This window comes from Accipiter gentilis, chromosome 19 (genome assembly GCF_929443795.1).
Source record: "Accipiter gentilis chromosome 19, bAccGen1.1, whole genome shotgun sequence".
In the NCBI taxonomy this organism is placed as follows: Eukaryota; Metazoa; Chordata; class Aves; order Accipitriformes; family Accipitridae; genus Astur; species Astur gentilis.
The window spans coordinates 27,468,423-27,488,221 of NC_064898.1; the positions used below are offsets into that span (position 1 = coordinate 27,468,423).

Sequence of the window (19,799 nt, forward strand, 5' to 3'; positions counted from 1 at the left end):
CCAGGGCCACCCAGGTCCTTGCTGGCACCTAGGGAGGCAGAGCCATCCTGCGAGCGGCAGATGCGATGCCATGGGAAGGTGGGTGCAGGCAGGGGAACTCCAAACACTCACCCCCCCCAGCAGCCACCTTCCATCCCAGTGTGCCAACACCCCAGCACTGGCACAGCATCCCAGCGGCACAGGCAGGGCTCGGTGATCCCGGGACTGGGCACGGCAGAGGACCGTTGAGACTGGGGTGCCACCACTCTGTCCCCAAAAGCAGCTTGGCAGCTCGCTGCCTGCTCCGTGGCATCACCCATGGGCTCACCAGCTCCCGCTGTCCCCTGCCCCGGTCACCCACCCCGTGTGGCCGGCAGAGACACGGACACCTCCGCACCATTTCCCCGAGACCTTTAATATCATTGAGATGTGGCAGCGGGAAGCGGGGGCAGCTCCTGCTGCCCCCCATCCTGTCCCCCCTGGTCCAGTAAAGGCTGGACCTGGGGGGGGGGGGGGAACAGAGGCCAGATACACCCCCTCCCCAATTTGGGGGGATGCAGAGGGTCTTGACGCCCTGCCCGGCATGGAGGGGACCCCGGGGATGGGGCACCCCCCCCCAGAAGCAACGGGAGCACCATGATGCTGGTACCCAGAGCCGGGCGTGCATCCCATGGGAAGGGCTGCTCCCGCCTGCCTTGTCATTTTAAAGGTGAGAGACTTAAAAAATAGAGGGAGGAGGAGGAAAAGCAAGAGCCTCCGGCCGCAGCCCTCATCCCGCGGCTGTGCCGGGGTGGCCGGCCGGGCTCTGCCTCTCCGCCTGGAGCACGGAGCAGAAGCGGCAGCCGAAAGCAGCCGGGGCGTGGGGTGCGGGATGCGGGGTCGGATGGGCTGGCACTGCCCGGTCCCCGTGGGCTGCCTGGCCGTGGCTCCCGAGAACTGTTCCGCCGGCAGGTGGGTGGCCTCGCCGCCGTTTCCCCTCCTGGCTGCCCGTGGGTCACCGCGGGGGGAGGCGAGAGGGCCTTGGCGGAGGCTCCGGAGCCGGCGGGACCCCCGGCAGGTGCCGGGTGCAGGGCTGGCACGGCTCCCCGAGGGCTGCCCCGCTTGCGGACGAACCTGCGGCACAAGTGGAGAGCAAAGGGGTGGTGAAGAGGAGGGGGCTGCCATGTCTGTCCCCCTCCCACCTTGCAGGGGGATATGCGTGGGTGGGGGGGGCACAACCGTGCGTGCATGCATGTGCCCGGGTCCCCAAACCGGGGTGGCAATGGGACAGCCAGAGCCATCGGCTCCCACCTCCCGCTGCCTCCCCTGCCTGCGCACCGGGGCTGGGGCAGGGGCTGCAGGCAGGGAGGGACACTCACCCAGCGTGTCAGGCTTCCAGCTCAGACGTTTCGCAGGAGCTGGGGACAGAGAGCAGACAGGTTAATCCTCAGCCTCCTCCGTGTCTGGGCATCACCGGCAGTGCCGTGCCCGGGGTGGGGGGAGGCACCAGGGGATGGAGGAGAAAACCCAGAGGAAGGGGAACTGTGATCCCCAGTACGTCCTCCCAGCTGCGGTGCCAGCCACCCCATCCCACACTGGGACTGCGGTGGGGGGGACGCCCACAGCACTGTCCCCTGGGAGCCCCGCGGTGCTGGGCCCTGGCCCTGGACCACGCCATCCGCTGCTCCATGGCCCTTGGGGTGCAGAGACCCCCCTGCCAGGGGTGGGGGTCTGAGCTCGGACCGGAGGAGCGGGCAGGGAGGTCCGTGCCTCGCACGCTGGCACACGCACACCACGAAGCACAGCCCACCGCAAAGCCCCGGAGGAGCTTCCCCACTGCTGACCCCCCTCCTCGTTATAAACCTGAGCCTGGGTGGGGGTCCTGGGGCAGGGCTCCCCGGCAGACCTGATCCCAGGGGACGGGCACAAGGCAGGGGCCACCGGAGCGGTGACGGTGCTGCTCCCAGCCCTTGGGGCACCCTTGGACACCCGTTGGGCAATGCCCAACCAATGCCGATGGTGGGATCTTCCCGTCCCCATCCCCGGCACAGCAGCATCCTCAGGTTTATAACAGCAACGAGGGCCCGAGGGATCGGCTCGGGCGCGGTGGGACCGGAGCAGCTCTGTCCCACCGCCGGCCGGCTGCACCGGCGGGCCCTGTGGCTGAGCGAGGCTCCGACACCCACGGCCAGCACCGGGGTGGCGGGGGGATGCCCGGTGTGCGACAGCCCCCGGGGAGGACGGCTGTTGCACAGACAGACAGAAGGACAACAGGAGGGGGGGACTGATTTGTGACCGGGGTGGCATTTCAGAGAAACCCACCCCTGTTATAGGAAAAATCAGGAGCCTGGCAGCATCCCCTCTTCTTGCATCACACGGTTTGGGACACCCCTGCACCCAGGAGACCACCCACGGGCCCCAATGCTGGACAGAGCACCCCAAGGATCAGTCACACACACCCCCCAACTCTCTCTGGGGTGACCAGAGGCTGATGCTGGTACATAAGCAATGGGAGCAGGGACACCACTCTCCCCCCCACCAGGTTTGGGGACCAGGACCCCCCAGCGTGTGATGCAGGGGAGATGCAGCCCCCACGCAGAGGGACCCTCCCCAGCACCCCCGTCTCACTCACGGTTAGCGGGTCAGTAGCAAAAGCAGCCACACTGTTCCTCATCTCACTCTCATTGCCCCGCAGCGGGATGAGGGAGATGTTACCCAACCTGGAGTCCTGCTGCGACCGCGACGCCCGCACCTTGGAGGTCTCCGAGGGCCACAGGGCCCCGCCATTCTGGGGACAGAGGGGACAGGGGGTGAAGGAGGGCTGGAGACCGGCTTTTTGGTCCTCAGCCACCCGGGGATCTCTCCTCTGCCCTGGGATGCCGGTATTTAGGGATGCTTGGATACCCCGAAGGGTTTCTGCTAGCCAAGCATCCCTCCGCAGCCCAGCTCTTGGAGGACGGCGTGCACTGTCCCGTGCCCGCTCCCTACCTGCACGTGGAGGAAGGTGGCAAACCACTCCCGGAGATCGGCCTGGGTGTCACAGCACAGGTACCTGCGGGGACACGGCGTCAGCGGCCGGAGGGGACGGCAGGGAGGGACACAGGTTCTGTTGGGGATGGAGCCGGGACCCCAGCTGCTGCTTTGCATGAGGTCTTGCAGACCCCAGGGGACCAAAGGGGACAAGGGTGACAACCACGGACACCGGTGGTACCCTGGGCAGGTCCACGGGCGCCCAGACAGGCTCTGCCCACAGAAATCCCCACCTACACCCTCTGCGGCGAAGGCACGCCGGCTCCGGAGAGCAGCTGCCCCGGCAGCATGTCCATCAGTCCTGGGGGATGAGTTTAGTGTCCCTGTGTCCACCCCTTTCCTTACCATTGCTGCTTCTCGTGCTTCTCGTTCTCGTAGAAGACCGTAAAGCCCCAGCTGGAAGGGGAGAAGTGAAACCATGAAGGCGAACGTCACCCTCGGCTCCAGCACTCCAGGTACCAAAGTACCCCAGCAAACCCCCCCGTCCCTGCAAACCCGCCGTCCCTGCGAACACCCCATCCCTGCAGACAGCCCCCAATCCTACAGCCACCTGCATCCCTACAACCACCCACGTCCCTGCATGCCACCCTCCTCCTTGCAAGCCACCTGCACCTCTGCGAGCCACCTGCATCCTCGCAAGCTGCCTCCAGCCCTGCAAGCCCCCGCAGCCCTCCACTGCTGGGCGCGCAGGACAGGTTCCCATCGGATTTATCAGCTCGACGCAATGCTGCGCAGCGATTCAGGGCCAGTAAAGCAGCGGCAATGGCCCTGGGTCCTTCCCAGTTTGCACCGGTTTGCAGTCCAGCAGGCCAGGCGCAGGTGCAGCTATCTGAGCCGGTCCTTTTGCTGGTGGTATTTCTTTCGTGGTCATACTCTGCCACCTCTCAGCTCCTGCCTGGCCTCAGCTATGCCCAAATGTCCCTGCAATGCCTGGCATGGGCACCAGCCTCCCCGCAGTGCTGGGGGGAGCCCCCCCTGGCCCCAGCCCTGACCCAAAGCCCCAGCCGCTGCTAGCCCACCCCAAGACCTGCAGCAATGCTGCCTGGCACCGTGGCACACACCCAAACCCCTGGGGGGGGTCAGGGTCACGGCCTTGCACGCTCACATGCATACACACATGTACGTACAAACAGGTTTCCTGCCCCTACAGTGCAGAGTGGCCCTGGAGCGTGGGGACTGGAAGCCTCCCAGCAAGCCTGCATGGCTCGTCACATGCGCTCACATGCACACACAGACGTGCGCTCGCACTCGTGTGCGCACACATGCACATGCTCACATGTATGCATGTGCATGCATTGCATGCACACACTCACATGCACACACCCACACACCCGCACACATGCGTGTGTGTACTCAGATGCACACAGATGCCGCCACGCATGCACACACGCGCGCACACAACTTGCTGACGTGCATACACACACACATGCACACACACATATGCCCATGCACTCATATGCACACACACGCGCACTGACACGCATGCACACACACATGTACCCAGCTCGCTGACACGCACGCACCCACATGCACACACTCACATGCACACACGCAGGCTGCAGAAGCGTCCTCCGAGGCTGCTCTGACATCTGGTGGCAAAAGGCACGGCCAGCAGGAGATGTGTCCCAGCAGCCAAAACTGTCCCTGTCCCCATCCCTGTCCCTATCCTGATCCCCATCCTCATCCATCCCCATCCCCCTCCTTGTCCCCATCCTCATCCCTGTCCCCATCCCCATCCCTGTCCCCATCCTCCTCCCTGGCCCCATCCCCATCCCTGGCCCCAGCCCAGCAGGGCACCGCGTTGCTGCTCACCACGTCGGGGGCCGAAGTTTCTTCTTCATGCCCAGGTAGACCTTCAGGTTCCTGACGGGCCACTCCTTCTCTGGCTTGTGGCTCTGGGGGAGAAGAGCGACCCAGCACTGGGTTGGGGGCTGCCGGACCCTTTGCCACCCGTCCCCCCCCACTCTAGCCCACACCGATGCCAGGATGGGGTTTGTCCCCCCAGCAGGCAGGGAGGAGAAGCCATAGGGATGCGGTGACGGGGAAGGGGAAGGGGCTCAGCCCAGGTCTGGGCTTGCCAAGGATGAGGGCAGAGCGGGTGCCCGTCGCCCACGGCAGAGGCCACGGGTAGAAGGGAGGGGACACAGGAGGCCTGTCCCCCCGGCGGGGTCCCTTAGAGATGGTGGCAGTTGCCTTTGGAGCTGGGACCAGCACTGGCACACTGTGATGGGGTCTCAAGAGCCTGGCACTAGATGTCCCCCATGGGGACGCCCGCATCACGTCCCTCCTCAGCATCACGGCCACGGCAGCAGTAGCCACAGCCCCACTTTGCTGGTGGCTCTCTGCCCCGACCACATCCCCAAATGTCCCACCACCGGCACAGCACGGCAGGTGGGCACTTCTCTGCGGTGGGTGAGGATGGGTGCCCTGACTCCCTGGTACCACTTAGGCTGTGCTGGGCTCCCCCTGCATCGGAGCATCCCTTTTGGGGTGCTGGCTGCGAGCCGCACCCTGCCTCACCAAACAGCCTCCCAAGGGGAGGGATGGGGGGAAAACGGGATGTCTCGGCAAAGCCAGGTCACCACCGGTGCCAGCAAGCTCCTTCCCCGTGGTCTGTGCCATGGCAGCCAGCCGGTGCAGACATCACCCTTTGCTGGCAGATGTTTTGAAGGGCCAAAGCCCCGAAGCTCCCTTCCCTCTCGCCTGGGACCTCCCCGATGCTGGCTGCACCTCGCCATGCCACGCAAGCCATGCCCTGGCAGCGGGTGACATGACGGGGACCCCCCCACCCCGTACAGCTGCCCACCTGCGTTTGCGTGCAAGCGGCATGACTTACAAGAGCCCAATCCAATGCCCGTGGGACGGGGGAGCCAGCTCAGCCCGTCCCCTCTGAACAGCATCAGCCCCTTCCCCATCCCCATCTCCAGCTGCCTGGAGCAAAGGGCAGCGGTACCCCCAAACTGGAGGAGCCCGGATTACAGGGGTGCAAGCTGATGCACCCCCAATGCTGGGGGCTAACGGGGAGGGATGGCAGCACCGGGGGCAGCTCCGGCACGGGCAGCACCCCATCACCTGGGGCTGCCGCATCCACGAGCGCGCGGTGATCGGCACACGCGTGCTGCGGGATTGGATTTGGGATTGACCCCGGGCAGCCTTGTAAGGGCAGAGGGCGCGGGAGCCCCTGCGCGCCTCGGCTGAGCCCCCCGGGCTCCTCTACTCACGTTCTCCAAGAGGGGGGTCCGCTGCTTCAGGCTCTGTTCAACAGAGGACGGGGGTTAAAGCAGATGCGGAGGATGAGCCGCAGTGGGAGGAGAGGGGACGACCTCCCTGCAGACCCCATGCTGCCTACAGGCAGGGGACGGGGGGCAGAGGCAGCAGTGTGCCAGGGTGCGGTGGTTGTCACACCAGTGAGCCAGGGCAGGGGAACCAGGGACAGAAGAGCGGGGAGCAGATGTGCCAGCACAGCTGGGATGCCAGCATCCCCCTCCTGAGCCCTTGCATTGACTCAGAGCCAGCTCCGGACCTGCTCCGGGAAAGCTCCGGGTCTGGGAGAGCAACACCACTTCTGGGATCAGCCCCATCGCTGCCTGCAACGCCTGTGGGATTCCAGCCCCATCGCTGCCTGCAACGCCCGTGGGATTTCAGCCCACATGGGTCCCACGTCCTCAGGGACTCCCGGCACCGGGTCTTGTGGCACAGCTGGGAAGGAGAGCGAAGGCAGGGGAAGGGAAGGGAAGGGCAGGCAGGGGAAGGGAGCGTCGCCTCGCAGGCAGCCAGCAGGCAGGGCTCACCCGCACTTCCTTGTAGAGGCGCAGGCAGGTGTGGTTGAGGATGAAGTAGCGGTCGTGGAAGCCGGTGCTCAGGCCGAGCCCCAGCAGGTTCCTCTCTTCCCGAAACTTCATCATGCCGTGCTTGCAGTCGCCCACTCTGCTGGCTGGGGGCACACGCCTGAGCGGCTCCGGCCCCCCAGGGGGGGTCAGGCCCCCCCAGGAAGGGCACAGGGTGCAGCTAGACCCGGTCCCGCAGGGCAATAGCAAGGGCAACCCCCCCCCCTTCGCCCCCAGCACCGCAGCCCACCGGCTGCTGCCTGCTCCCAGCCCAGGCAGGGCAGGCAGGACCATCTCCTCCAGTGCACTGTGCGTGGCCTCCAGCCCTGACCCCACACTGGGGGGCTCCCAGCCACACACTAAGGGGGCTGGTGCCCCCTCCGCTTACGCGGCCAGGCAGGATGTGGCCTTGGGATGGTTGATGCCACGGAGATTCTCCGCAGGGTTGCAGCCGGCAGGACAGGGAGCTGTCCCCATCCCCATCCCCGTCGCCATCCCTGTCCCTGTCCTCATCCCCATCCCCATCCCTGTCCCCGTCCCCTCCCTGTTCTCCCTGCCCGGGCCCCGGCCCCCCCCAGCTCCTCACCGAGGTAGATGAGCATGTTCTCCATGGACATCTGCTTCTTCACCACCAGGTAGCTCTCTGTTCCCAGGCAGTGCAAAATGGGCAGGACTTTTTCCGAGTAGTGCAAGGGCCGTTCTGTCGGGCAGGGAGACAGGCAGGGGTCAGACAGCATCCCCAGGGGCTGGCACCCACCAAGGCGGGGGTCACACATGTGTCCCAAGGGTCTGCCAAGGTCCTGCCTGTCTCTGGGCAGACCTCCCACGCAGCACCATCGCCTTTTAATTGGATTCATTTCACGGTGCTGCTGCTTACTAATTGTCCCCTGGGGAGGTGACTTTTGGCCCATGGTACGTGAGCAGCGGGGACCTGCGGGGACTGGAAGGTGGCTAAGGAACAATTGCCAACAGATATTGCAATTGCAACACACGTATGTTTTGAAAACGTAGGCTGCTGTAGGCAGTATGTAATCTACACACATGCACGCAAAAGTATGCACAGAGGTATTTCAAACATGCACATTTCCACACAAGCAAAGGGCGAGTCAAGGATTTCATAGTAGTTCATAGGTGAATATTCAATTTTAGGCTAATCGGCTAATCATTGCCCCTGCACAGCCTGACGATCCTTTTTATTTTTAAGGGCTGGATGTTGCTTGGCTGAACACGGTGCTTCCCCGAGCAGAGGGGGGAAGCAGCACCCACCCTTTGCAGAGAGGAGCCTGATCTTGATGGCTTGGGGTTGGCAAGGACCAAAACGTCTCAGCAGAGGCTTTCAGTGATGCTGGGATCAGCACCCTGCCTGTCTCCCTGCCAAGCACGGTCCCTGGGCACGCTCAGCCCATGGGAGTCGGTGGCAGGAGCTCGAGGCACCAACTGCCGGGACCAGGGGCTCATCCTGCTCACACCAAGCTCTCGCTTGCTGCTGCCTACGGGCACCCCAAGGCTGCTCCCTTGGGTGGCCGGAGAGCCCAGACACCCCCATCAAACTTCAAAAGCATTTGGACCCCTAAGGATGCAGACAGACGCTCTGTGGGTCCTGGCCCAAACCACGCGCCCATCTGCAGCGCTCGGCCACCTGCAGCCTGGATGTGGCGAGCAAAGCTGTAGCGCTGCAGCCGTCCTCTCCTGAGCGCCTGGAGCCCGTCCCAGCATTGCTCCATGGTGCAGTCCCCATGGGAGCCTTCTCATCCCCAGCCCCATCCCTACCTGCATCCCTGTCCCCATTCCCATTCCAATCTCCATCTCCATCCCCATCCCCATCCCTGTCCTCATCCCCATCCCCACCACCCTCATGCCCCTGCACCGACCTGCCTCCTCCCTCTCGTTCACTTCGAAGCAGCTCCAATAGTCCTTCTCCTTCATGACGATTTTCCTCCGGTCTAGGATCTCAAAGGTGAGCTCCTCAGCTGTCATTGTGGCCGGGATCTGGGAGGGAGGGAAGGGACAGGTCTCCATCAGCCAGTGCCCAGGGCTGTGCCACCCTTGTGCTAGCTCAAAGCATCTCCCCATGCCACCACAGACATTTGGGCATGCAACAGGGGGTCCCTGTCCCCTCTGTGAGCTCCCCAGGGCTCACCTTGACGTGCTGCTCTGCCTCCGTCTTCTTCTCCTCCAGGTAGACAGTGCAGATGAAGTCCCCGGCTTGCTGGAGGGCAACGGCAAAGCACTTCAACCTGCAGCTTCACACATGTGGGCTAGATCCCCCCCACCCAGCACAGACACTCCCTGTCTGGGGCATCTCCAGGAGATGCTGGAGCAGGCGCTGAGGTCCTCACGCAAAGAGGGTGCCCCCGGAAGGTCCTCATGTCCAGGACCCACCTGCGTCCCACTGGATGCTGCCTCCCGCATCTTCATGATGGCCATGATCTCGTCCTGCTGCTTCTTCATCTCTTGGTCGTTGACCTGCCAAAGAAGAGGAGCCCAGGGAGCCATCAGGGCTGACCAGAACACCCTTAAGTTCCACTGCAGAAGCAGACGTGGATCCCCAGGGGAATCTTCTCCCCTGCCCAGCAGTGCCAGCACCTCCATGCTCAGGTGTCTCCAGGGTTTGCAGGGACATGGACCCCCCCTCCCCTTGTCTCCGAAGCAAGATGTCTGCAGACAGCTTCCTCCTCTGTCCACCTCCCCATCCCCTGGGAATGTCCACACGTCAGCCTGATCCAGAGCAGCGCCAGAGGTGGGGTGAACCTACGTTAAAGATCTTCACATAATGGCTGATGAGGTCCTCCACCACGCGTCCTGCCTTGTAGTCCTTCCCGTCTGTCTGGAAGAGCGTGGGCCCAAAAACGATGGCCAGGTTGTGCGTGTTCATCTGGTTCTCCCCAGAGAAGCGCTGAACCCTACAGGGAACTCTGTTAAGATTCCTCTCCCGGGACCCCCCCCTTCAGCCTTGCCAAGGGGAATGCCCCCCACACCGGGATGTGATGCTCGGCTTTGGGCACAGCTTGACCCCAAATCCCCCTCCCTTCCTTGCTTGGGATGTGAGCCAAGGGATGAGGGCTCTCCTCCACCCCACAGCCTCCCCAGGACCCCGCAGTGGATGGGACGATGCCCCACGGGGGCTTGGGGAGCCCGGGCTCCGCCGTCCCACAGACCTGCCACCCACGCCGTACCGAAAGAGGTGGTTGATGAGCGCCTTCAACGTGGCCCGGTTCACCGTGGGGAGGGTGCCCAGGAGCCTCCGGTACTCGCTGATCTTTGCCTCCTCGTCCTCCAGCGCTGCGAGGGGAGCACGAGGGAGGAGATGAGCACGGAGGGACATGAAGTTGAGATTAAGACCCACAGCCCCACCATCCCCTCTCTAGACCCCACCTGGGACCCTTCTGCCCCACTCTGGGGATAGAGCATCCCAGCTCCACAGGAGTGGAGCACCCCAGCTCCATGGGAATGGAGCATCCCAGCTCTGTGGGGCCCAGAACATCCCAGCTCCATGGGAACGGAGCATCCCAGCTCTGTGGGGCCCAGAACATCCCAGCTCCATGGGAACGGAGCATCCCAGCTCTGTGGGGCCCAGAACATCCCAGCTCCATGGGAACGGAGCATCCCAGCTCTGTGGGGCCCAGAACATCCCAGATCCATGGGAACGGAGCATCCCAGCTCTGTGAGGCTGGAACGTCCCAGCTCCATGGAGCTGGACCATCCCAGCTGCACAGCAGCTTGGCTCATGGCTGTTTAGCTGCTGGGTGCATCCGACGCTGGTATTTAGGGGCCGGATCCAGAAGCGAAGGGTGGGGGGGGTTTGGCGCTCTGCCCTGTCTCAGCTCCAGCTGTGCTGGAGCACAGGGCTGCATGGGGTCAGCAAGGATGCACTCCGCTCCCCACCCACCGCTCGAGCCCCCAGAACATGTGGGGCCCAGATGTGTTCCCCCCACCACATAGCCCAGAGGAGAGGACAAAGGGGGCTGCAAGCAGATCCGGGGAGCCCGACCCCCTCCTCCCACCATCTCCCAGCAGCCCCCCCCAGGGCTCACCCGTTGCCCGCAGCCAGTCCTGGCCCCATCGCCCGGTGAAAAGCCCGTCCCCGAGGTCGCGGAAGAAGCGTTTGAGGGTGTTGGCGACGTCGTCCACCTGGTGCTCGCCCTCCTTCAGGCGGACGCTGCGGGCGTCCCGGCGCAGCATCTCCAGCAGGCTGGTGGTCTTCGAGTTCTGCCCGCTCTTGCGATAGATGCCCTCAGACGTCAGCCCTGTGGCAGAGCCGGTGGGGATGAGCTGGTACCGCGGCACTTCCCACCCTGCAGGTGTTGCCGCGACCGCCGAGGAGCTGCAGGCTGGAGCCAAATTCCTGCTCCAGCCGGAGCCCTCCCACGGAGCTGGAAAGGATGCTCAGGGAGCGAAACACATGTCGCAAGCATGTCGGGTCTCAGCCTGCCGCGCCACACCGATGGGGTGACCCAAATGATGCGCTCTGGTCCCCGCCAGCATCCGGCAATAAGCGATGGCACATACCGCACTGGGTGATGTAGTCGATGCAGCGGTCCACCAGCAGCGGGACGTCCGACTCCGTCAGCTGCTGCTCCGACAAGGTGTCCCCCGCGCTGCCCGCAGCCTTCTGGATGGCGTGGACCCAGCCCAGGAAATCCAGCTTCCTCTCCCCCTGGATGTACAGCGTCCTGCCGGCAAGCCCGGCATCAGTGGTGGGGGGGCCAGCTGCCCCCCACAAAACCCACTGCGTGGCCAGGACCCCTGGGAAGGCTGGCCCTGGGGGCCTGGGGATGGTCCCACCTCTCTTTTGGGGGGCCCCAGACACCGTGGGGAGAGCGAAGGCACCCCAGGATGAGGGAGGGGTGCTCGGGCAGGGTGTGATAATTTGCTGGAGGGGTCTAACCCCCCCCCCCACCTCAGCTCTTACCTCCGCCTCTCCACCAGAACCAGCACCTCGTTGTCTCCCTGGATGGCTGGAAGGGAAGGCAGAGAGCCCATCACCTGCGGGAACGTGGGGTCCCCAGCCCCCCCAGCCCCACACACCACGGGAGCAGTGCCAACGGGTCCAGCTCCAGCCCAAATGGGACAAGCAGTGACTTCCCAGGGATGAGGAAGAGGATGGAAAGGAGGAAGAGCGGCTGCATCCCACCCAGCGGAGGGACCCCACGCTCCATCAGAGCAGCATCCACCAGCCTCCCACCAAAAGCTGGGGTGCAACCCAGCTGCTCGGGGCAGAATTTGGGGGATACCCCCATCCCCAAGGTCCCTCCCAGCCTGGGGGGGTGCCCGTGGCGGGGCAGGGTCACGCACAGAGCTCCTGCAGCTTGCGCAGCTGGAGAGGCTCCTGCCGCTCGCTGTCCTCGAAGCAGACGTGGAGCGTGGAGCCGGCCAGGGCGAACCAGCCCTCCTTGGCTCGCTCCAGGTTGAGGCCACCCTTGTAGTGCAGCCGGCCGATCCGCTCGAAGTCGAGAGCCAGCAGCTCCTCGGCGCGGGGATGGACGAAGGACTGAGCCGGGGGAGAAGAGGGACCCGTCAGCGCCGTGGGACACGGCTCCCTCCGGCACCCCCAGCCACCCCCAGCCCACCGCATCCTACCTTGGCGATGGACTTGAGCCATTCCCGAGCGGAATCGGGGCTCTCCAGCCCAAAGAGGTAGAGCCTCTCTGACTCGATGTAGATCTCAAACGTGCTCTCGATCCTGCAGGAGGGAGGCAAAGGGGAGCCTGGCCGCCCGCGGGCAGTGGGATGGAGCTGGTTGGGTACCAGGGGCATCCCATCCCGGGGGTGAGAGTATCCTGCGGCATGTCTGCCGCCGGCTCTGCCACTGGCTGATCCGGTTTGGGATCCCCCCTCCCACACCCCTGGGTCCTCCAGCATCCCTGTGCTGCCATGCACACTCCCACGGGGAGCACAGGAGCTGCAAAGGGATCGCAAAGGGGTTGCAGAGGGTCCACAGAGGGGCTGCAAAGGGATCGCAAAGGGCTTGCAAAGGAGCTGCAGAGGGATTGCAAAGGGGCTGCAGAGGGGCTGCAAAGTGATGGCTGCAAAGGGGCTGCAAAGGAATTACAAGGGGTGCAAAAGGGTTACAAAGGGGTTTACACAGATTCCTTGCAAAGACAGCTGGGTCAGGCATGCCACAAGTGCTGGAGGGGCCAGCGGTGGGCTTGGGGACAGCAGCCCCCCATGCCACCACCTGTGAGCGGCCATGCCAGCCCTGCAGGAGCGGAGGGGATGTTGGGGTGCTATAGGGCTGCACGTAGGGGTACAGCCTTACCCGTGGGCGTTCGGCGGGTTGTTCACCAGGCACACGATCTCCTCCACCTTGATCTCACCATTGGGCACGGCGTTGCGGTCGTTCTCGTAGTAGCTGAGGACGCCGTCCTGCAGCGTGCACCACCGCCGGCTGAACTCTGCACGGCACAGGATGGTGCTGGGCAGCCCCGCATGTTCCGGCCAGCCCGAGATCGCCCACCAACCCAGCCTGGGTGGCCCTGCAGCACCCACTGGGTGCCCACCCACTGTGACCCCCTACTCCAACCAGGCTGGCCGGGTGATGCTGCACCTCCCTGCTGCCTTTGCAGTGCCCTGGGGAGCAGGGAATGGTGCAATCCCCCCAGCAGCACCCCTTTTGGGGCTGGCTCTGAGCCCCCCCACCCCCCCTGCACCCCTATTTCCCTGCCCCATGGGCCCCCACGTACCTTCCTGGCCTTTCCGCTCACCGACGGGTTTGGCCATGGAGGGGGTCTTGTAGAGGAAGCCATTGTGGGTGACGGAGGGCAGGGGCACCGAGTAGGGCTTCTCCTCGCTGCCCCCCACCTCCAGGCGCGGCGTCTCTGCAAACAGGGTGACAGCCTGTCATGGGGAGCTGGGGGGTGCACCCCCACTTTAGAAGCCCCCCAGACTGCTGCTGGTGGGGACCCAGCAGGATGCAGCAGGACCCCACTGGGTCAGGGATGGGGTGACAGTGTTCCATGTCATTCCCCGGGTGCTTCGCTGATGTGACGTGAAGGAGCCAGCTGGACAGGGTGGCAGTGGTGACACCGGCCACATTGCCCCCTGCCAGCCCCCCAAAACAGCTGGGTGTGTCCCCCGCTCAGCACAAGAAGCAGGAGCCCAAAAGCATCCCACAGGCTGCACCCCCAGCCCCCACCATGCCACGGCTGGGGTGCGAGGAGCAGCTCCAGCCCCCAAATCTGGGGCTGCCTGGGGGTCAGCGGGGTCTGGCTTATCCGCCGGGAGGGCATCCTGCATCCCACATCCCAGATCCCGCATCCCCCCCTGCAGACTAGCCCCAAGCACCGAGCTGTGACAGGATGAGGATGTTATGGGAAGGTGGGGACCGGACTCCCCCTCTGCCGAGGTCTCTCCCGGGCTGTCCCAGGTCCCCGCCGCTCTGCGGGAGGAGAAGGGCAGAGCAACCGCAGTCCTGTGGCTGAAATAACGGCGCAGGGCTCTGCCACAGCCACCCGTGTGACTACAGGCATGTCCCCCCTGCCTCAGTTTCCCCACCTTGCCTGCCGGTGAGAGGCACCCCCCTATTTCCTCCGGGGACCAGGCAGAAACGGGGTACAGTGACACCCCTAAAGCACCCCCAGGGTGGACCACGGGGCTGCCCAGAGCTCTAGAGACAGGGAAACCCGGGAGGATGCAGAGCCCTGCTCCACCAGCCCAGCCCTGCTCCACACACGGCGCTGGGCTCATCGAGCCCAGCAATCCCAGGACTCCGGAGATGGCTGCCAGAGCCGGCCCCGGCAGGATGAGCTCAGGGATTTGGTTTTCTCCGGCTCACCGGGCAGCTGGGAGGCCTCGCCGCCCTCCCAGACCCCTTTTGTGCTGACATGTCTGGAACAGCAGGGCCAGCCCCAATCCTGGGCAAACTCCAGCTTCCGCGGGACGGACTTGGCCACCGAGGCAGCGAGGGAGGTGACGGCTGCGGCAGGCGCTGGCCGGCCCCGGCACACCTCCATTCCAGCTGCCCGAGCTTTCCAGGGCCGGAGGCTCACTCCGTGTTAGAGCCTGGATCAGTCCCGTGGGAGCCGTCAGCCCACCCGGAGCAGGGCTCGGTGGCGTGGGCACATTAGCGGCACAGGATGGGGGGTTAAGGGGGTTGCTCTGCAAAACGGTCGGACCCCCCTTGGTCCTTTTGGGGATGCTGAAGGTGGGGGCTGCCCGGCTGGTAGGGGCATGTCCCCCCAAGGCTGCAGCATGCCGGGACGGTGCGACAGAGCTGGCCCAGTCATTCCCAGCGCCCAGAGCACCAGCCTGCATCCCCACTGGGGCTCTGGACCTGCGTCCCCCGCCGGGATAGAGCCTTCCTCCCCGGCCCCCACCCAGCCCTGACCCAAGGGTGCGGGGTCTTCCCAAAGCCCCTCTCCTGGGGTGCACAGAGCCCAGCAGCGCCAAGCAGCCAGAGAACCCCATGCCGGGAATCTGCCAGGCAGGACACAGAGCCAAGTCCGGCTCAAAACATGCCTGCGTCCCCCGGGACACCCCAGCAGCTCTCTCCCCCGGCTCCAGGAATGCCAGCAGTGGGTTTAAGCCCATGGGGGTTTCAAGGGGTCAGCCCTTACCGGAGTTTTTGTTGTGGAGCAGGAACTCCATCTGCAGCCTCTGCCCGCTCTTCTCGGCCAGGGCCAGGGGCGTCGGGCACTGGGGGTCTCCGGTGGCACAGGTCACCGCCGCCCCGCAGAAGAGCAGAGCCTGCGTCTCCGCCAGGTCACTGGTGGTGACGGCCGCGCACAGAGCCTACGGCAAAGCCGGGAGGGTGGCGGGTGAGGCCGAAGGCTCCCGAGGAGAAGGAGGAGACCCTTGGCGAAGAGCCACGCCGGCAAAAGGAGCCAGGTGGGAGCGCGGCGAGCAACCGGACCCCCGCCGCCTCCCGGCCGCCTCGGCAGGACAAAGGAGGCTGGAACTGGGAGAAAAAGTTTGGAGCGGGCGGGCGAATCCCTCCCTTAAGGAGCCGGGGTGAAGTCATAACGGCAACGGGGCGGGACAGGCTAGCCGGAGTAGAAAAACAAACAAGCCCACATGCGAATTCCCGCGGCCACCCGGGCCCCCGGCGCGCCCCCGGCTCTTGTGCAAACACGGCATCGCCGAAGGCAGCCGGTGGAGCCATGGCGGAGCACGGAGGCGAAGGGCCGGCGGCCGGAGCGCCGGGATGGCGTTCCCTGTGCCGGTCGCGCAGAGCGCCATGAAGCCCCAGTCTGGCACTCTGCCCACGGCCGGGACTGGGAATGGGTGCCCTGGCCAGGGTTTTGAGGGGGTGCTGGCCGGACACCTCTGCCCCCGCTGCCGTGGGGTGCTCCGGGGAGCAGGAGGGGCTTCGAGCTGCTGCAACCAGGGCATCCCCCCAGCACCAGCCCTCCTGGAACCCCACTCCAGCCCAATGCTGGACCCCAACGCCGTTCCCAAGCCAGGGAGAGATGAACCGTGGGGATGTCTGGCTGCGGAAGGGGGGATCCCACCTCGGACCAGGCTCTCCAGCCTGGAAATGAAGCTGGTTGTGCCCCATCCCAGAGACGGTCACCCTGTCCCCGCAGCCAGCTCATCCCTCCTGGAGACCCCAGGCTTTGGCTGGGGGTGCACGGTGGGGACATAGGGTGTGCAATGAGGGCTGGGGTGATACAGGCGGGGGTACAGGCAGGGAGGGAGGGTGGGAAACCATCCAGCCCCATGTACGGGGCCAAGCAGCCTGCTCAGGCAGGGACCTTGCTCCCCAAAACAGCCTGGGGACCCCAGCTCAGCACCACTTAGCACCCAGGCGGGACCCCCGAGACGGTGCCCGGCCCCGGGGGCCACTGACCCTGTCGAGTTCCTCCTGGTTGCCGAAGAGCGGGTGGTAGCGGCGGTACTTGCCCTCCCGGTATTTGGCAATGAGGAAGCGCCTCCTCTCCTGGCTGCTGCTGGCAGGGGTGATGGCCTCGCTGGGGGGCACGTTGGCAGCCCAGAACTGGTTGGCCACGGCATTGCCGATCTGGTGGAAGAGCTGCGGGGACAAGGAGAGGCCGATGGGACGGTGCTGCCGGGGGATGGAGCATGGCTGGGCATGGGAGGGGGGGGCTTTGTGGGGCTTCTCCGGGGGTCTTTGCTGGGGCAGGGAGGGGGGGATGAGCACGGCAGTAGACATTCACAGCCCGAAGTTGCTGCATTACTGCTGCTGCCTGGGAGAGCAGCGGGGTGCGGGCAGAACATGGAGGGGAAGACGGGTGGTTCGTGGGGACCACGGGTGGGCAGGGTGCAGGAGCACCCACCCACTGCAGGCACGCAGGGCTGCTCCCTGCCCAGCCCCGTGTTCCAGCAACAGCGGCGGCTCAGCCCCGGCGTCTGGCAGCCCCCACCGCCTCCGACCCCCCTTCCTGCCCCGGAAAATCTCATCTGGAAAGCAGCACCCAGCTGTGGGCGAGGAGGAGGGGATGCTCAGCATCCATAGGGGTGGATTTAAAGGGCTTTCCGTGGCCCCTCACCATCCTGCTGCCTGGCACCGAGCGGTGCTCAGCCCACCATTAAGAGGTTTAGCCCTGTCTCAAGGACCCCCATGTTGCTCCAGCAAGCCCATGGGGTGCTCTGCCAGCACCCCTGAGCTTTTTGGGGTGGCACGGGTGCAAGCGGGGCCGGGGGCTGGGGAGGGGCTGGAGCAGGCAGGGGGCCAGGGGATGCTGGCAGCAGCTCCCCGCCAGCCCGGTGGGGTTCAGGGCAGCCTTCCCGGAGAGGGGAGGGGAAAGGGAGCAGCCGCAGGCAGCAGCTGGAAGCGTTTGGGGGCTCGGGGAGCAGGCGATGCCGGAGGCGGGGGCTGCGCGGGTGGGACGCCAGGCAGGAATGCAGGATCCAACCGGGACGGCTGGGAAGAACGGGGCCAGCCAAGGTCTGCCGGCTGGAAATGGCGGCCGGGTTGGGTCTGGTAACAAATCCCGGCTCCCCCCTCCCCAGCCCGCCCCGGCGCTGGCTGCGCCGACGCATTCCTCCGCGCCGGCGGCCGCACCGCTTCGGGGGGCTGCTCTGCTGCTTGGCCCCAAACCCTGGCCCCAGGGCTCCGCAGCCATCTCCCCACGGACAGACAGACATCGTCTGTCTGCAGCACGGACACACAAGTGCCACTTGTCCTCGCCAGCGTGCCCGGGTGGGTGCCGGCCGGCGGCAGACAGCGGGGATGGGGATGGAGGGCTGCTGGGGGTCCACTCCCCAACCAAGCCACACCACCGTGTCACCCCCAAGGGGCTTGGATCAGGCTGGAAAAACCCTGCCGTGCTCCTGCAGTCCCTGGCCTGTAGCCAGTGGGTCCATTATGGGGATGGGGATGGGGTGTCTCCCCCCAGGAAGGTCTTTTGGGGTTGGTCTGTACCAATACCTCGATCAGCTCCTCCGTCCACACCTTCCTGTCCATCTTCAGGCTCCGGACTTTGGTGATGCCGGGGCCCAACCCCCGGTGCTCCCCTGCCAGCAAGATGAGCCATTAGGGACCTGTTTTGGGGTGGGAGAGGCCGAGCCGCCGGGGTCCCCCAAGCCTTGCTGCCCTGCATCCCTAGCCAGGGCAGGGGATGCCCGGCCCCTTCTCTCCCCCGCCGGGATGCAGGTACCTGCGCATCTCTTGCAGATGACAACGCAGAGGTTGATGGAGGCCCAGTCGGGCTTGGGCGAGCCGCAGTCGGCGCAGAAGCGGTTGGACTCCACCACCCAGATCCTCTCCGCCACCTCCGAGTTGGAGAGAGCCTCGGCGATGGACTGCTGCATGGCTTCCACCCACTCCTCCTTCTCCTGGTCCGAGTCGGCGGAGAAGCTGCCGGCGGGGACAGGGATGAGGGATGGCATGGCCGCAGGGAGGGGCAGCACCGCCGGCACCCCCTCCCCTCCCTCATCTCACCTGAAGATCCTGTACGGCGTTGTGAGATCGAAGCCCCGGCGGTCCACCTCCTTGACATTCCCCACGTTCATCTCGATGTAGGTGATGCCGATCCCCAGCCGATAGTCCTGGTGGGCGAGGGCGGGGCGGGGGGGTTGACGGAAGGCAGTGGGGGGGGGTTACGGATGATGCACTGCCTGCAGGAGCTGGTGCTGGCACTGACACCCGCACACCGCACCGGTGCTGGTGGCTGCGGGTCCCCGTGCCCCTTGCCAGCCCAGCTCCCAGCCCCGGGGGTGCACGGGGAGCCACAGGCTCTGGAGCAGCTGCAGTGGGTGCGATGGTCGTGGGGGTCCCCGAGGCTCGGAGCCGGTGGGGAGGGGGACTGCAGCCTGGGGGTCACCAGCCTGCAGGGTCTGAGCAGTCCCCGTTTGGGGGTGGCAGCTCCGGGGTGTCCCAGCTCACTGCCGCTCTGCTCAGGCTGTGGATGCGAAGGGAAGGGGTCCCCCTCGAAATGGCATCGGGGTCCCCCGTGGTGCCACAGCCCCCCCCCCACCAGCCACCCACCTCCGCGTTCTTGTAGAGGAAAACTTTGTCCCCGGCCACCGCCACGAACAGCTTGTGCTTAAACCCTCGCAGCTCCAGGAAGCCGCTCTTGTCGGCCGGGTCGGCGGCACCGCTGGTGGTCGGGGACATCAATGTCCTCTCCAGAGCTTTGCTCTTCCGCTCCTCCGCGATCTGCTGCAGGGTCCGTATCCACTCGTTACGGTCCGCTGCGGGGCCGGAGGGGAGACAGGTCAGGATCAGCCCGGGGCCAGGAGCCTCCGGGGCTCATCCCTTGGGTCAGGGGAGGGGGAGGGGGAGCAGCTGGGGCCACCCAGGAGCAGGGACCCCCCCCAGCCCTTGTCGCTCACCGTCACTCTCGGCCCGAAACACGAAGTTGCGGTTGTTGGTGATGACCTCGAATTTCTGGTCCCCGATGCTGGTGACGCGGGAGATGGAGGAGACTGGGATGAACCGCTTGGAGTAGGCATCCTGGGGCAGGGCAGGGGAGGGGAGACACACTGCTCACCACCGCGGCCTCAGGGAGGTGGGATGGGTACCACCCCGGGCTCACGATGCTGACAGCGCCCGTGTCCGGGAGGCTCCGAGCATCCCACATC

General features: G+C 65.4%; 1 protein-coding gene across 7 annotated transcripts in view; it reads right to left on the reverse strand.

Annotated features, from left to right (window-relative positions):
* Positions 1 to 373: 373 nt before the first annotated feature.
* Positions 374 to 19,799, reverse strand: part of ARAP1 (ArfGAP with RhoGAP domain, ankyrin repeat and PH domain 1) — a 38,741-nt gene continuing 19,315 nt past the window's right edge. For 4 of the 7 annotated variants that reach the window (XM_049823123.1, XM_049823121.1, XM_049823122.1 and 1 more), the window contains 27 exons: positions 19,551 to 19,671; positions 19,204 to 19,409; positions 18,658 to 18,764; positions 18,374 to 18,573; positions 18,145 to 18,230; positions 16,603 to 16,785; positions 15,371 to 15,545; positions 13,499 to 13,633; positions 13,075 to 13,210; positions 12,396 to 12,498; positions 12,111 to 12,306; positions 11,728 to 11,773; positions 11,325 to 11,488; positions 10,850 to 11,062; positions 9,992 to 10,097; positions 9,571 to 9,718; positions 9,198 to 9,281; positions 8,956 to 9,024; positions 8,687 to 8,804; positions 7,402 to 7,515; positions 6,780 to 6,922; positions 4,801 to 4,883; positions 3,334 to 3,384; positions 2,947 to 3,010; positions 2,591 to 2,746; positions 1,338 to 1,376; positions 374 to 1,092 (listed from right to left, as the gene is read on the reverse strand). In XM_049823123.1, the coding sequence (XP_049679080.1) occupies positions 1,359 to 1,376; positions 2,591 to 2,746; positions 2,947 to 3,010; positions 3,334 to 3,384; positions 4,801 to 4,883; positions 6,780 to 6,922; positions 7,402 to 7,515; positions 8,687 to 8,804; positions 8,956 to 9,024; positions 9,198 to 9,281; positions 9,571 to 9,718; positions 9,992 to 10,097; positions 10,850 to 11,062; positions 11,325 to 11,488; positions 11,728 to 11,773; positions 12,111 to 12,306; positions 12,396 to 12,498; positions 13,075 to 13,210; positions 13,499 to 13,633; positions 15,371 to 15,545; positions 16,603 to 16,785; positions 18,145 to 18,230; positions 18,374 to 18,573; positions 18,658 to 18,764; positions 19,204 to 19,409; positions 19,551 to 19,671 (3,225 nt within the window). In that variant the 3' untranslated portion in view covers positions 374 to 1,092; positions 1,338 to 1,358. Of the gene's footprint in view, positions 1,093 to 1,337; positions 1,377 to 2,590; positions 2,747 to 2,946; positions 3,011 to 3,333; positions 3,385 to 4,800; positions 4,884 to 6,182; positions 6,243 to 6,779; positions 6,937 to 7,401; positions 7,516 to 8,686; positions 8,805 to 8,955; positions 9,025 to 9,197; positions 9,282 to 9,570; positions 9,719 to 9,991; positions 10,098 to 10,849; positions 11,063 to 11,324; positions 11,489 to 11,727; positions 11,774 to 12,110; positions 12,307 to 12,395; positions 12,499 to 13,074; positions 13,211 to 13,498; positions 13,634 to 15,370; positions 15,546 to 16,602; positions 16,786 to 18,144; positions 18,231 to 18,373; positions 18,574 to 18,657; positions 18,765 to 19,203; positions 19,410 to 19,550; positions 19,672 to 19,799 lie in introns of those variants that run through there. The other 3 variants (XM_049823126.1, XM_049823124.1, XR_007508834.1) reach the window with 3 other exon arrangements.